Here is a 15,164-nt window from a genome sequence, read left to right as displayed (position 1 = left end):
CAGAAAAGAGAATTTCATTATAACAATGTCCTATGGAAAGTACTGACAGGGTATCAGAGAATCAGAGGAAACATGTCCAGAGTATCACAGAGCTGTGAACCACACTACCACTCCCAGGACAAAGAAGACAAAGTGAGCAGGTTCTGGGTTGAACAGATAATTGAGTTGGTAGAGCTTAACTCCCAGAAACTACACAAAAGAGCCAGGAGTGGCAGAACATGCTTGTAATCCCTGCTCTAGAAAAGCAAAAACAAGCAGACTCCTCAAACTCCTGAGAGATGTTATCCAGCCAGCCTTGGATGACGTAGTGAATTCTAAGATGAAGACATCTATCAAGCAGAGCACCTGAAGATGGGGGAGGGGAAAGAGACTCACACTTAACAAGGACACAGATTGGAAAGACTGAAAACTAAAGGGCTTAGAGGGAACTTGCAGAGCTTGTGCCCAGATTCTGAGGAGAGCGCCAGGTGTTTTTGGCTAGTGTCTCTGAGGCAACATGAAGAGACAGGTTCTATGGGTTGGTACAACTATGACTATAACTTAACTATAACTAAAGCATCAGCAAGATAGTAAAGATGACTACATTTATGGCAGAAATGTTAATAGAACCTGGAAGGAGTAGCTTCCTTCTCTTCCAGCCTTTGAGATGCCCCCAGACAAGGAACAAGCCCGCAAATAAAAATAAGTATCCACCATGTGGATACCAGGAACCCAACTTGGGTCATGAGGCTAGGTGATAAGAGCTGCTGATACACACAGGCACAAAAGCTCTCAGAAAGGTGCTAGAAAACTGCTCTATTCACAATAGCCTTGATATTAAACTAAACTACATGCCAATAGATGTAAAATAATTGCAAGAGAGGGAAAATAACAAGTTATATTATACATGGAAGCTGAAAAACTTGATAGCAAAGTGTCAAGTAATTCAAAACTGGGCATACATACCTGGATCATAAAACATGGAGAAACCCGCTGGTATTCAACCGGAAGCTTTATCTCTAACTAGCTAGTTTTCACTGTACTGACAGGTGCTAACAGTACCCTAATAAATAAATAAATAAATAAATAAATAAATAAATAACTGATCATCAATATCACTCTGTTAAATTGCCTTCTAAATGTTTATCTTTATACCTATAAACCTGGACTGCCCTCATCTTTGCTCAGAAAATGTTTGTTTGTTTGTTTGTTTGTTCTGGTTTTGTTGTTTGCAATGGACAGCAGTCCATGGAGAGATGCATAACAGATGATTCAAAGAACTGAAAATAAGAGACTGAATGATCAGCTCAAAACAGGATATCTATATTGATTCCCCACTACTGCTACCACTATCACCACCGTCACCAAGGTTCAAAAAGCATCACAGACAGAGTAAGAGGCATATAATATGGAGGGGTGAGTACTGTGAAATGCTGTCTTCTGGACATTACATAGTTATCAAAATTATAATCTCTTAGCAACTGTGGTTACCTATATAAGACCCACACAAGAGCAAGCCAGGAAAATTCCATCATAGATGGGAAGATGATTTCTAGGTCCCTCCAATTTATAGTGACATTACTGGAAGTGAATAGTTGCTAAGGAGAGACAGTCATTCTTTTATCCATTATTTAATGTATTTATTCACTTTACATTCTGATTACAGCCCCCCTTTTCTCCCAGTCCCCACTTCACACAACCCATCCTCTCTCCCCTTCTCCTCTGAGAAAGAGGAGGACTCCCCTGGGTACCAACCCACCCTGGCACATCAAGGCACTGCAGGACAAGGTACATCCTCTCCATCCTCTCCCATTGAGGCCAGACAAAACAGCCCAGTAAGGGGAACAGGATCCACAGGCAAGCAACAGAATCAGGGATAGCCCTTGCACCCATTCCAGTTGTTGAGGGACCAAGTTGCACATCTGCTACATATATGGAAGGGCCTAGGTCTAGCACATGTATTGCCTTTAGTTAGTGGTTCAGTCTCTGGGAGCCCCGCAAAGGATCTGGGTTAGTTGACTTCGTTGGTCTTCTTGTTGTTGTGGATAGCTCTGGGTCTATAATTATTATATTTGATGTTAATTCCATTCCCCTGTGAGTGGCTTCAAACAAGGGATGAGTCAGCACTCAGGTGATTCCCTGTAAACCTGCTTCCCACCTTAATTTGTAAATAAAGGAGAGCTGATGATTGGGCAGATAAAGGGAAGGTGGGGCAGAAGATGGGAGGGAGAAGGAGAAAATGGAAGAGGTAGAGGATGCAGAGGAGGAAGAAGAAGGAGAAAAGTGGAGCAGAAGCACATAGCCAGGAGAAACTGCACGTTCTCAGGGGTCTCAAAAGCTGTGGAAGATGGTAGTGTAACAGTAGATATGCCCAATCTAGGCACACAGCATGTATTCATATGAACTGTGTTGTGTTTTCATTGCCAAGGCATAGTTGGGAGGAAATTTATCCCATCCAGGTCCCTCAGTCCTTCTCCCAACTCTTCCACAAGACTCCGTAAGCTCCATCTGATGCTTGGCTGTGGGTCTCTTCATCTGTTTTGGTCGGCTGCCTGGTGGAGCCTCTCAGATGACAGTTATGCTAGGCTCCTGTCTGCAAGCATAGCAGAGTATCATTAATAGTGTCAGGGATTGGTTCTTCCCCATGGAATGGAGAGATGGCTCAGATGTTAAAGGCTAGGCTCACAACCAAAAATACAAGAGCATCTTTCATTTTTGAGTGTATGACAGTTGACAGATTTTCTGCGCTCCAGCAGGTGGCCCCACACTCATGCACATCTGTGTGTCCCCGACTGGACTTAGTGGGTTCTAAAGAAAAAGACATGAAGTTGGGAGGGAGCATGATGGGAGAGAGTGGGGAGTATTGCATGGAGAGTTGGAGGTTAGACATGATCATAATTCATTGTATACATGTATGAATTCTCAAAAATAAAGGAAAATTAAGTTTGATAATCATCCTAATCATCAGAAAACAAATCAAAACCAAATGTGATGTTACCTCATCTCTGTTACCATTGCTGTTTCCAAATGACAAAATAAATGACAAGACTTGAAAATGTTGTGGAAGGAAAAAGAGAAACCCTGATACATTGTCCAGTGAAATGCAAAGCCATTATAGAATGAATGAATATTCCTCAAAGAAATTAAGAATCTAACACATTGATCCCACTTATGGGTATATACCCAAGTGAACTGAAATAAAACACTGCAGAGATACCTGCATTGTTATAGCCATTACTGCTTCGTTCTCAACAGCCAGGATACACAATCAGCCAAAATATCCATCAAGAAAATGTGGGGTGTGTCTGCAACGGGATATTGTCAACCACATTGCACAGATGAATTGGAAGCACATTATTGTCTGTAAAATCAACCAAGAGCAGATGGACAAATACTCCTGGCCCTCATATTATGTGAAATCTGAATCCCTGCAGCAGCAAACAGCAGGAGGGTGGTTGCTAGGACCTTGGAAGAGGAAAAGCAGAGATGATGTTGATCACAGGGAAAGTCTCAGGTAGGAGCAGAAACGGGCTGTAACATGGAATGTACAGCATGCTAACTGTAATTAACTATGACACACTTAAATTTTCTAAGGCAAGAGATGTTAAACATTCTCAACTATAGGAAAACAAGGATTGTCACGTGAAGTGATAAATGTGTTGATTATTCATGTTTCATTTTATAGCAAAAGATCATGTTATATATCTTAAAATACACATTTTGTTTATCACTTACATCTCAGTAAGAAAATTGATAATATAATTGATTGATATATGTACACTGATATATTTAATTTATGTGTATAATTGATGTAATATATATTTGATATACATACTATAATATATAATGCCTCAAAAAAACAAAAGCCTTAATTCTTGCACCCATCTATTTAGTAACAAAAAAAAACCCTCTTTACAAAAATCTAAACAAAACATTTTAAAAGCACTGTCAAGTTAAATCAATATTTATCTATTGAGCCTCTACCGAATATTCAACTCTCAACTTGGTGCTAAGGAAGATTTTAAAAAGAGCAAACACGTTGGTGTCTGACCAGCAATAGAAAATCTACCCACCAGGATCATAACTACACCTATGAGCCAATTAACAAAACTTTCTGAAAATATACAGCCATTAGGTAGTATGAGACATAGCACTTGGTCTATGGAAATTTAGGAATGAAACAAGTAAATGCTAAGAAACTTTCTAATGAAGAGTGAACTTTGTAGATCTTAAATGAATATGAGAGAGTCCCCCCAAGAGCCACTTTAGAGGCCTGTGTCAGGAGGGAGCCTGATCTCTTGTGGGGAGATGAGAAGAATGTGGTTGATGACAGGTAGTACTGAATATCATGGTAGAAGGGTACATGCCAAGAAGTGGGGAGATGAGGAAGCAGGGAAGATTGTGTGTATGCCCTAATCTCTAAGGAGGACCACCATAAAATTTATCATTTAAGAAAATTAATTTCCTGGAGCCATTGGAGCTTCCAAATGATACATAGATCCTGAGAACAGAAAAATGGAAATTTACTGCCAGAGACAAAGCAGCTCCATAGAAATCTCAGAGTTGAGCCAAAGTTCATCTGCCGGGGTAGGGCGGTACCAAGACTACAGGGTGGAAGAAAGGAAAGAGGATTCTACTGTTCTGCCTTTCACTTCCTGATGGGGCTGTTTGGTCCAGGATCTCCTCTCCCCTAAGTGAAGGTGTCACTAAAAGGTAAGATGTTAGGTGTCTGCTAACTGAAGGGAACTTCCAGGAAAGATAAGGCTAGATTCTCTCCCCCGCCTCTCCTCTATGCCTGAGCTAAAACAGAAGCAGCCAAGCACAGCCCCATCAAGGGAGGAGGCCTAGGCAGTGGGAGCAGTCCAAGAGACATGAAGTCACAATAAATCAAGGCCTCTAGCTATGGTTCTCTTAGGCCCATCAAAATACAAAAATAAGAAAGAATTACATAATGTAAAACCATCCGGAGACTCTCCCCAACCTCTCACAAATTCTACAATAATCAGCTTGTCTGGCAAACACCAGCTCTTTCCACATTTTAATTCCATGGACTCCCTAAAATGTCCTAATCCACTGGCCAGAGAAGCCAGTCAACAGGCCAGAGAACAGATTGTTCACACAATCCAGCTCTATTTGACTGTCACACTGCAAGCCACCTCTGGAGCTTGAAAAGTAGAGATGGAAAATCTATTTAAAAACCCGAGACCCACCAGGTAGTTTCTGCGGTCTCACTTCCCATGTGAACTTCAACTCCTAATCACCTCCCCAGAGGAAGCTTGGGAGATTTTACAGTTCTCTAACATCCTAATAAAAGCTGGAGCTTAATAATTTCAAAGTACTATAAAAATCCCTAAATTCCTAAACAGCTACTTAAATTAAAATGTACTTTCTGAATCCCTGCCATTTGCTTAGCTAGTTCCAGGCAGAAGAAATTAGAGATTGAGTGTGAAGGGGGTCTCTGAGATGAAGAAACACTCACGCTGGGTGTCGAGATGTGGCAAATTAAACAGGGATGGAGAACACAGTGAAACACAGTAGTACAGTTAGCACTTGGGTAAGCGAAGGGCAGGCAGGCTAATTGCTTCCACTCTGGACTCACTCCTGCATCTTAAAGATGAGAACGGAGCAGGGGCTGGAGGTGGGGGAGGCAGGGAAGTAGGGGAGGGTCAGAGCGCAGACTCCTAGATCCACAGTCTGCTCTTTACACTGGTCAGTTTCACAAACTACAAAAATTAGATCAACAACCCAAATCTAGCTGTCTAAAGTCTTGAGAAGTTTGAGCTTTTTTTTTTTTCTTACCCACTGTTGGTCCAACAAACTCTTTTCTTATAGTCCAGGTGCTTAGGTTTTGTTTACATTTTCTGTAATTTCAAAGCAAGAACAAAGGAAAGAATTATTGGTCATTTAATCTCCCAGAGTTTCACTTTACAACCCAGTGACCATATCAGTCACTATTGAATTTTTTTTCAGAGCCAAGGGCCGGGGCCCCCATTCAGGTCCTTCCTCCAGCCCTCTTTTACTTGTTCCCTCATGCCCTCTTGTCCTTCTCTTATTCCCACCACAGGCAATCCTTCTCTTCCAGGTTTTAGTGGAGCTCAACACCATGAAAAGTACAAAGGAAAGGGAATTTTTGCTTTAAGAAAAATAGCCCTGCCCCTTTCTCCATTTTTACATCAAAAGACATTAAAAGCCATTCTCTTCTACATTTGGAGAACTGCTGGTTCTCTGGGAAGGGGAACAAAGGTGGGTAGTTACGAGGTAACGTCCCTGAGCATCAGGCACTCGGTGTTCACAGAAGAGATTTGATGCAAGGGGGTCCACGTAGGAGGGGCTTTTGAATTTTTGAGCATCGGTCCGGTGATCTTCAGGATGCTGCCTGAAGTGGTGGTCCCCAACTTGGTCATTTCTTAGAAAATGAAGTAATCAGAAAAGGTCAAGTTTAGTGTCTTATTATGCCAGAATTGTACATAATAAACACAAACTGTTAATGTGTACCTGTGTCTTCTTGTGTTTAGGTGAGGATCCTGACGCATAAAACTCGGTTAATAATTTCAACTGAAAAACCCTAAGCGTCAAAGGACATTCTTTTGAAGACTTTTTTCATACCAACTATCATGGGCAAGAAAGTGGCCATCGTGGGAGCTGGAGTAAGTGGCTTGGCCGCAATACGGTGCTGTCTGGAGGAAGGGCTGGACCCCATCTGCTTTGAAAGGAGCAACGATGTTGGAGGGCTATGGAATTTCTCGGTAAGTGGTACATCTCTAGGACACGAGAGGTAGAAAGACGGTTTCTGTTGCAAATCACACCAGATCGGTTCTCTTTCGCACCTAAAAGCCATATTGCAAAAGCCCCAGGTATGGAAAGGTAAGTCTTATTTCTCCTATCACACTATCATTTTATTAATATTACTAACACATAATATTGGTTCACTCAATACTACTTCATACCAACAGGGCTGAACTTAGTGAACCTTAATGGATGTCCTCAAAGAAAGCCAATAAGTTTGTGATGTGGTCCTAGTCTCTAACCCATCAACAATGTCATGACCTATCTGGTAGAGTCCTATTCTCCAAGCTGATGGAGAGCTAATGTTAGTAATTAGCTAAAAATAATACGCAGACACCTTCTTGCAAAGATGCTTGCAGAGACTCTGTCCTTTATTCCTCTTAAATACCAACAAAAACATTTTAAAATACCTGAACTAGAATTGAATTCTGAGTTCGGTTTCCAACTCAGATTTTCTAAGCAGATAGATCTCAGGCAGCTAACTGACTACCACACTTGAGCTCAAGAACTCATCTGTCAAATAGAGAGATTGGAAATTAGGTTGCCTCTAATGTGCCTTGCAATGCAAAAGGGAATAATTTAATGACTGACTTTGTCTCTCTAGGCAGTTATAAGTTATTATAAATCATCTAATAACAATGTGTGGTTTTTAGATTGTCAATTCTAAATCTGAAGAGAAAAATTATAATCTTTGCTATCAAGTTTTAAGAAACACTATAGTCATGAAATGTTTGTTATAAATATAACATTTAAGTTTCCAAAGCCAGTTCCAGCTTTCCTGTCTTGAATTTTCCGGTCAATATGATTCCACGTAAATGTATCTGTGACACTCTAACCATCATCCTCTATCTTGGTCTCAGTTTTTGCCCACCTGAAAAAAATTTCCCTGATAGGGAATTTAGTACTAATTTAAGATAGCTCTGTATTTATCTCACGAGATTTTTCTGTAGTTTTTGGTCCTGTTAAATGAAATATGTAGTCATAGATTTTTATCTTCAACTCTAGAAAAATAGTTTTTAAAGAATTCCATTTTCTTTATATTTCCCCAGACAAGTGTTACCAGCTTAAATTAAATCATAATATAACTGTCTACAATCTCATCAATAAGAGTTGAATGCTACATGAACATTGAATGTGTCTGGTTTTTGCTAGCAAGTAGGATGATATAATCATTACATTCTAGTGGCTTCTAGTCTACTGATGAAGGGTGTCATAACTTAAGTCCACAATCCCTTGATATCAAATAAGCAAGAACTCATTTGGTAGCAAAACCTTTCATGAGGCAATGATGAGAGTAGTCTAACCATGATAAAACCAGTCTGGAGGAACTGAGTATAGTGTAAAAGACACTTTATCTATCAGACTATTAAAACAGTGAACCTCAAGAAACTGAGATTTCTGCAGGATCTCAAGTTGAGAGAAGAAATTCCTGGGCCATTCAGGGAGAAATCTCTTCTCTAGAAGAAAGAGATTTACATAAAGACTTACAGAGATGATGTGTCAGTGATGGGTGGGACCATGCCTTGATCTGGACTCCTTAAATGTGTGTATCATTGGGCCTCTATTTAAACATCATTCTCATTTTAGGACCCTGGAGATGAACTGGAGTGGAAGGGAGACTGGATCTCTTTGTTCATTTTCCCAATGGTCACATTAAATAAATTCTCCTTTTATGGTTTTTGCTGTTAATTTGGCTATCCTAAATGACTTATTGAGGATGAATAAACAAACCTGGCTTCTTGGAACACAAACTGTGACCTGAAGTCTAGTAACAGTGAAATCAAAAACATAAGCCAAATTGTCCTATGGCTACCCCCCCCCACTTTTGTTCTATCCTGAAGAAATTTTTATCTTGTTTAATTATACGTAGCTACCCCATACCTCACTAGGAGACTATGGGTCATAACTCAATACTGTAGATATTTATAAACTATGCAGCCCTAAGTATCTCAGACTAAAAGTTTTTAATAAGATAGCCTTTGATCCATGTCAATTCAGTGGATAAAAGCTATTGAAACCTTCATAAGTCAGGAGAAAACCCTGCAGGATGTCCTCAAAGGATGTAGATCTTTATGTAATGCAATTCCAGAGTACTGACTGCTTCATGGTCTGTGAATGGTGCCCAGTATTATGTAGGCGCCCTGGCAGTGAGCCAATGCCAGAATCATAAGAACAATCAGAAATCCACAAAAGGTCCACAGGAGGTACTGGGCCTTCTTCATCCAAGAAAGAATCTGTGCATTAGCCATTATTGCCTCCTCAGGAAGTTTATGTCAGGAGCAAAACGTGACAGACTCTGGTTATCCATGAGAAAGAATGTCTCTTTTCCCTCAGGTTATGTATATAAGCAAAATTCTATCCAGAACACCCCAAGTGGGGAGGGGGTGGTAAACACATTCAAATACGTGAAACTTTAGCTTCCCCCACTCATCCCCAATCCTTCTATCTTTTCTAAGAAAAGTTGATTTTGCATGATGTATGCTCAGACAGGAATTTTGGAAAATTGTGTTATATGAGATTTCATCTTGTGAGTCCCTGCTGGGCAGAAGGTGTGGCGGAAGACAGAAACCTGATCACTCTGAACTTTTCACTGTGTGCATTTTCTAAGAAATGGAAACCAAATGGGATTTAAAGACTAGCAGACTAAATGTGAGTGAGTTTCAAGTTTCACACACTCATGCAGGACATCACGTCCTCAAACGATTTGGTTAATTTGACGATAAGAAATTTCTCTAATCTAAGTACTAATCAGGCTTGACCCTTGAACTTTGGTGCATTCAGGGTGGTACAGCTACATCTGGCCTGGTGAATATGAAGATGTTCTATAGAGAGACTTGTATCCTCAGTCTATTGGACTATAGACAATAGAAATCCAAAATGGAAGTTTCTCCCAGAAATCTCATGCTTTGAGAAGGAAAATACTGGAAGATTTTTGTCTCTCTGAAAAGAGAATTAATAGTACCGACTGCTTCTAACACGTGATAGTCCCCTTATATGATGAAACTGAGACCTAAACAATGATGGATCATTGGTGGGCAGCCCCACTTTATCCTCGACTGTTTAGATTTGCAAATCCCTGGTCCTTTATTTAAACTTTAATCTCACTTCAGGACTTGTAAGATGGACTAGAGGAGGTCACTGGCTCTCATTGTCCTTCTTCCCAATGCCCACGTTGACTAAATCTCCTTTTTCTGCCTTTTACTATGAATTTGACTGTTTCAGTTGACTTTTTGAGATCAAGTGTCTGAACTTGACTTTTGAGGGCACAAATTATAGCCCATGTTTGGTAACATGGTCATACACAGCAATACAATTTTTCTCAACAAACAAGCAGTAGATTAGCATCATTCTTGTCTGAAAAAAAAAAAGAAAACAAAAAATGTTAGAATAATCTAATCTTATTTTTTCACTCACTCATCTGCTCGACAGATACTTCCTGCGTGTATAGAGTACGGTGTTAGGCATAGTGCCAACTAATAAATACACTAGGAAACCAGTGTTAGTTTTTCTTTATTTTTAAGACTTCCATACTTGTATACAACAAAATATGATCATATCTACTTCCCATTTCCCTCCTCCAGCACCCCTGCATCCCCTTTCCAGTTCATGCCTCTTTAGAAAAGTAACCCATTAAGCCATTAGCACTGCCCATACTGTTGGTGGGGTATTCACCAGAGAAGACTGCTCAGACATGGGTTTAAGGCAATAGAATGTCAGCCAGCCAGTCTTCAACTACACTGGGAGTTTGAGATGCCAGTGTAGCCCTGAGCCTTTCTCAGGATGAGCTTTTAAGCATAAAAACCATGTTTTGGGTTGACACACTTCAGTTAACAACAACAACAACAACAAAAAAAAAAAAAAAAAAAAAAAAAAAAAAAAAAAAAAACAATTAGACAGAAGCAGAACTACAGAAGCCAAAATACAAGGTTAGGACATTTTGAGACATTTCCAGATCTATATGAATTTCAGTGGATTTGGTCTTTGTTTTAGTTTTGACAGATGGTGCTGTCTACTTGCTAAGTTTTACAATCTGAAAGATTCTTCCATCATGGAGTCAGTTTCGCTGAGGTCTTGGGACCTACTAAGGTCTGGGGCCCTGTTAGAACATGCACAATAGTATGAGGCCATTCTCTGAAACATGAGAAACCTACCAGTGGCCACAGAAATAAAATAACTCTGATGTAAGCAACTGTATACTGAGGGCAATAAGGACAATAGAAGTTGTGGATTCAAGGGTGACAGTTGGTGAGAGGAAGAAAAAGAAAGCAAGTTTAGGGAGCAACTTAGGAACTGGAGTTGAAGAATTGATTTACACCAACAGACATTCAAAGATAAGCAAAGATGAAATACGAGAGGCAATAAAGGCAGACTAACAGAAACACAGAGAACATTCTGGAATGTGCCTCTGGCCTTGTCCTTAAGACATTTATGATCTAAAGCAAAAGAGGGGAGAAGTTGAAGCTCCAGAGAGAACAGCAATGTGTTGATAACGCACCCACAGCCCTTGGACGCTACTTCTAGGAAATGATCCCTCATGCTGAGGCTGGGTTGGGTCCTAATTCCCTCCTGACGGCTTCAAACCACCTCCCATATTGAAATAATGAAAAGGCAAGCTTTTAGAAGCAGCTGTCTGTTGCTAAATATTTCCCCCTATTTGAAGAACAGAGTCTGAAGACAACTCCATGTTTTCATGTTTGAGTTAAGCGAGAATCAAGAGGTGGGCGCTGGAGAACACATGGACTTATTCAATCTGAAAATAATCCCAGGCCATATCACCTCTTTTTCCAGAGCAGAGTCTTATATTTTTAAGCAGGCCCTGGTCCACAACTAAGTCCTTCCTCCCCTCAATAGGCAGCTGAGAAATCTCCTTCCCTCCTCGCCTCACAGTTGGCAGCACTCTGGGTGAACAGCAGGGGCTTGGACCCCAGAGCCTGTCAGACAGGAACCTTCACCCTTTCTCTGACCTCCACAAATATTTACAAGCAAGTATTTTAAAAGATTTTAAAAATTTCAAACCTCTAAACTTATGAGAACTGTGGCAACCATGGGTAAAGAAAAGAAACGTTCTCAACTTGAAAGGAGACACTGAGGCCTCAGGCTGAATGTCCCTCCCAGAGATACAGAACTCAAGATTCTTTCTAGATCTTTCCATCTTTGTCTTCCAGAGGCTAGCCAGGGTGAGAGAGAGAGGGGTGGGTATCTTAAATCCAGCAACATGACACTGTGTCCCTCTCCTCTGTTACATAAGAATTCCTTTCCTCAGGCCTTGGGAACGTACAGGCTGCCAGCTTTGAAATCTGTTTTCAAGGCAGCATCCTGTGCACACTTTTATCCTGTCCACACAAGAGAGGAAATGTTTATTTTCAATTTAGCTTCCGACTGTTTCTCACCAAGAAACCACTTTTCAGTTACACCATGGCTTTAAAATTGAATGCCAAGGAGTGATACATGTTCTAAGTCCTGCGGTTTTCCTGTGTGTGGGGTTGTGGTTGGGGGAGTGAGTGGTGTGTGTGCTGTATGTATGTGGTATGTGTGTGGTATATGTGTGTGGTGTGTGTGGAAGTGTGTATGGTGAATGTGTGTGTGTGATGTGTGGTATGTGTGTGTGTGTGATATGTGTGTGGTATGTTTGTATGTGTGTGTGTATGTTGCTTGTGTGTGTGATATGTGTTTGTGTGTGTGGTGTGTGTGTGTGGTATTATATGTGTGTGTGTATGATGTGTGGATGTGTGGATGTGATATGTGTGTGGTATATTTGTGTATGTGTGTGTAGTGCTTGTATGTGTGATGTGTGTTTGTGTAGTGTGTGTGTAGAGTGAATCCCACAGTTGATGAGTTAAAGGACCCTCAAGCACATAGTTCATTTACAGCAGAGCAGAGTTTCCCAAACTGAAACCAGCCACACTATATCACTGTGCAAATTCTTAGAAATGCAAATTCTTAGACCATGCACCCAAGGCAGGAATCCATGATTTTAGAAATGAACTGGATTCTCCAGTTTGGGGGTGGGAGGTTCTGGTGATCCTGATTGTATCAAAGTGGATAAACTACTTTGGATAAGAGTGTGGGCTTTGTCCCCAGTGGAAAGAGTGCTGACATCCATGTAGGAGCCAGGTGAGAGAAAAGCCACAACACTGCTTGGACTTTCAAATCCTTGCTGGCTTTTTAAGGTGAGCATGATAGCCAAACCAGTGACAACACAAGATTGGAGAATGCTGAGAGACTACAGAAGAGCTAACGCTAGGTTACTGGGTGAGGATGGTTACTGTAGAAATGGATCAGTTCTATGCAGTCCTATGTAAAGGGCTTCCTATTCTATATCTGAAAAAAAAGACTATGCTCTTCATACATTTTTTATTGAAAAAAAATCAGGCAGTACATTCTGATTATGGTTTCCTTCCCCCCAACTCCTCTCAAATCCTTTGCAACCTCTTTCTTTCTTCCTTCCTTCCTTGCTTTCTTTCTTTCTTTTGTTCCTTTGTTCTTTCTTCCTCTTTTAAAAGAACACTGGCAAAAAAAAAAATATCAGGTTAAAAAAAAGAAGAAGCAAACACATAAACACAAACAAAATGCATAAAAACACAAAATTAGAAACCATAATAAAGGCAAAAGACAGGAAAGGTAGATAAACAGACAGACAGACGGATTGATTCATCTACCAAAAAAAAATCGAGTTTTTTGTGTTGGCTATCTACTAGTTGGCATGAGGAATGCTAGTATTACGGTTAGTATACCAATGAGATGCCATTGAAGAAAAGTAATAAATAAGAACCCTTAATTTTTAATACTAAAAGAGTTTTGATCAACCAAGATTTGAATATTCTCAGAAAAGAGCACCTCTCTCGGCGTGTTTTCACAGTTTTGTTATTATTCCTAGAGCCGCGCAGAGGAAGGAAGGGCCAGCATTTACCAGTCGGTCTTCACCAACTCTTCCAAAGAAATGATGTGTTTTCCAGACTTCCCCTATCCTGATGATTTCCCGAACTACATGCACCACAGCAAACTCCAGGAATACATCACGTCATTCGCTCAGAAGAAGGGTCTTCTGAGATACATACAGTTTGAGGTAAGACCTGCACCCAGAACCACTAGTATTATATGAGTGTCAGAGAAGATGGAAGGATAGAACACCAAGCATGGGTGTACCACCTGTTTTGAGCCTCACCAGTCAGTAGTTCTGTTGGCTATAAAGCATTTATGCACTCACAGCACCACCCCCTGCAATTCTCTGGAATGTCTGAAACACATTAGATCCTAAGGTTCTTAGCTCCATTGGTTCTCAACCTTCCTAATGCTGTGACCTTTAATATAGTTCTTCATGATGTGGTGATCCCCAGTCATAAAAGTATGTGTGTTGCTACTTCATAACTGTAATTTTGCAACTGGTATGAATCATAATGTAAATATCTGACTTGCAGGATATCTGATCTGTGATTCCCCCAAAGGGGGCTGAGAACCACTGCTTTAGAAGATGCTGGAGACAGATAACCTATCACAGACAAATTCCCACCCTCCTTGTCTCAAGCTTGGAAAATAATCCAAAGTTCTCTAGTCTATATTTAGACTCCTGTGAGTTCAATATCTATGAGTTAGACATTGTCCAAGTAAAGGTAACATTTGTTAGATCTTGGCATACGTTTTGGTCTACTGTATTGGGTTCTTATAGCTCTACATCCCTTATGCAGCCCAATCCCTCCCGCCCTACAACACTAGGTAGGTGAGACAAAGGTTAGAGGGGAAAGGGGAAGTAGATCTTTTTAGTCAACTTCCTGATGATTAGGAGCATTGAGTTCCTTGGGGCAAGTCCAATCTTCTTGGTCAGGATATCCAATTTATTCTCCCCCTCTCTTTGCTCATGACCTCTTGACAGACTGCAACAACAGCAACCAGGGGCAGCAAAGGGAGCAGCCAGGGAAATAGCAGCCTCCCCAGGCTCTCTCAGGGATCTCACATTCATACACCATCTGTCCTTGTAAACTATCTCCAGCTGGCAAAAAAAAATCACACCCCTCCTAGAGCACAAGACAATCGCAGTCAGCAGCTGTAGACCATCAGAAGCAGCGCCATCTCCCATCCCATACCTGGGATTAAAACAAAAACATATGCACATAACATAACTGGGTTTTTTTTTTAAAGAAACCAAAATTATCACTACAGTAAGAAATTATGACATTATGAAAAAAAAAAAGGAACATCTTACATGACCCCTATCCTTTACCCACTTAAGCCATTATATTGTTTCTTAATGAGTCTTAGAAGTTTTATGAAGATCTCAGAAGATGGAAAGACCTCCCATGCTCATGGATTGGCAGGATCAACATTGTAAAAATGGCTATTTTACCAAAAGCAATCTACAGATTCAATGCAATCCCCATCAAAATTCCAACTCAATTCTTCAA

General features: G+C 40.5%; 1 protein-coding gene across 1 annotated transcript in view; it reads left to right on the top strand.

Annotated features, from left to right (window-relative positions):
- The first annotated feature begins 6,494 nt into the window (after positions 1 to 6,494).
- Positions 6,495 to 15,164, top strand: part of LOC110299846 (putative dimethylaniline monooxygenase [N-oxide-forming] 6) — a 22,445-nt gene continuing 13,775 nt past the window's right edge. The window contains exons 1-2 of the mRNA XM_021169747.1: positions 6,495 to 6,725; positions 13,643 to 13,831. Coding sequence (XP_021025406.1) covers positions 6,594 to 6,725; positions 13,643 to 13,831 — 321 coding nt within the window. The 5' untranslated portion in view covers positions 6,495 to 6,593. The remainder of the gene's footprint in view (positions 6,726 to 13,642; positions 13,832 to 15,164) is intronic.

The sequence above is a fragment of the Mus caroli genome, chromosome 1, assembly GCF_900094665.2.
Source record: "Mus caroli chromosome 1, CAROLI_EIJ_v1.1, whole genome shotgun sequence".
Classification (NCBI taxonomy): Eukaryota; Metazoa; Chordata; class Mammalia; order Rodentia; family Muridae; genus Mus; species Mus caroli.
This window is presented reverse-complemented; position numbering and strand designations above follow the sequence as displayed.